The sequence below is a fragment of the Elephantulus edwardii genome, unplaced genomic scaffold, assembly GCF_000299155.1.
Source record: "Elephantulus edwardii isolate Elephantulus edwardi_28Jun2011 unplaced genomic scaffold, EleEdw1.0 scaffold00097, whole genome shotgun sequence".
NCBI classification, from domain to species: Eukaryota; Metazoa; Chordata; class Mammalia; order Macroscelidea; family Macroscelididae; genus Elephantulus; species Elephantulus edwardii.
The window spans coordinates 8,541,198-8,543,175 of NW_006399847.1; the positions used below are offsets into that span (position 1 = coordinate 8,541,198).

A 1,978-nucleotide genomic window follows, 5' to 3' on the forward strand; every position below is an offset into this window, starting at 1 on the left:
CCGGAGCTCCGCAATAAACCTCTTATCTCTTGCTGTTGCATCAAGCTGGTGTCTTGGAGTCTTGGGTCTTCGCTGTCCACTCGGGACAGAACAGGACCAGCGGTTCGGGGGTCCTTCAGAACAAGACTTCGTTCCAATGAACTGTAATTACAAATGACGGAGAATGCTGAAGATCTCTTAATTACTCAAAATAAGTATTTTGACATTCATAAGAATTTAACTAGTAGACTTTTATGGTGTGCATGTAAAGTCAGAAGGACTTTCTTAACCTCTCAAAACCCTTGGTCTGAGACTCCCAAGGAAGGTACATCTATCAGTAATACTGAGTGAATATTAACGCTTCATTCTGTTTCAGGGTAATCGAGAACTGAGACAAGTGAATAAACTTTGTTTACATGACTGAAATAAATTAACACATTTATCTGAGGACTATAAAGTCTGGCAGGTACAACAGTTAAGTACCTGACAACTAAACAAAAGGTTAGTGGTTCAAACCCAACTAGATGTAATTCAGAATAAAAGCTTGATAATCCACTTCTGAGAAGTCACAGGAAAAGAACTCAGGAGTACAGTTCTTAGACACACATGAAGTTAGCCTCAATAGAATTAACTAGATGACGATTGATTTGGATTATATTTATTTGTATGGATACTAATAAAATCTGCAATACATTGCTTTTTGTCCTGACTGCTGGAACCAAAGTGATTATAGTAGATCTCCGTTAAATAAAGTCATTGACATTTTCAATCTTTAAAAAAAAAAAAACACAAAAACATCTTCACAGTGCTAAAGAGCAATGATTTCAGTTTAAAAAATAAGACGTGCCTGACACAAGCCATATTTTCAATTGCTTTGTATACATCTGAAAGTTGGACAATGGATCAGGAACACTGAAAAAGAAAGAAATGCCTTTTAATTATGGCTTTGAACAAGAATATCAAATACTCCGTGGATTACCAGAAGAACAAATATGTCTGCAATGGAGGAAGAGCAGTCAGAATGCTCCTTGGAGACAAGGATGGCGAAACTTCCTCTCATTTACGTTGAGCATGTTGTTCAGAGGCTCCTGTCAATAAAGGAAGACAAAACCAATAAAACTACCAATATTTGCATATAAGGGAGAAATAGTAGGCTGGGAAAAGCAGAAGTCAGTGAAAGAGAGGAAGATGTTTAACAAAATTCATTGACAGAGTGACAGAAGCATTGGGTTTGAGCATGTCCAAGGAGATCCTGATGATGATGCACGATAGGGAAAACTCAACTGCTCATAGGGTAGCTATGAGTTGTAGCTGACTCAAACGTACCTAATAACAACTAGATAGATAGTTCTTTTTATTTATTTCTTATATTCTTTAATGAAATATTTTTTCACAGCATGTTCTTTCCATTTAATTTTCCCCTCATTCATTCATTTTAGCACATTTTCCTCCCTGCCTACCCCTCCCCTCAGTTCACTTTTCTCTTTGAAAAGAAAAAAATCATTGACATTGAGTTGTAAATAAGTCATAGTTGACCCTTCAGTGGGTTTTCAGAGGCTGTGAATCACATGAGAGGAGATTGCCCATCTTTTTTTCAGCAGAGCAGCTGGTAGATTTGAACTACATGCTTTTGGCTTGGCAGTGCAACTCCTTTTTCACTAGGTTACCAGAGACCCCCTAGATAGGTAGGTAGGTAGGTAGGAAGGTAGGTTAGGTAGGTAGTCAATCTTTGACAATTATAAAAACAAACTAAAAATATAGACTACAACTCAGAACATGTGTTTTTCTATATTTGGCCTTATAGATTTTTATCAGAATATTATTTCTGATGACATTCCCCCATCTGGTTGTTTGCCTTCATACTTTTTTGGTGAACAAAGAAAATGTGATGGTTAAAGAGTTTGGCAGCTTAGTATTCCATTGTGCGAATATACCACAGCTTCTCTAGCCATTCGTTTGTTGATGGGCACTTAGGTTGTTTCCAACTCCTTGCTATTGT

At 37.2% G+C, this 1,978-nt stretch overlaps 1 protein-coding gene across 1 annotated transcript in view; it reads left to right on the forward strand.

The window, feature by feature from the left end:
* ARHGAP28 (Rho GTPase activating protein 28) overlaps positions 1-1,978 on the forward strand; it is a 326,300-nt gene that overhangs the window by 161,784 nt on the left and 162,538 nt on the right. Inside the window, 1 exon segment of the mRNA XM_006891409.1 lies at positions 1,652-1,664. Coding sequence (XP_006891471.1) covers positions 1,652-1,664 — 13 coding nt within the window.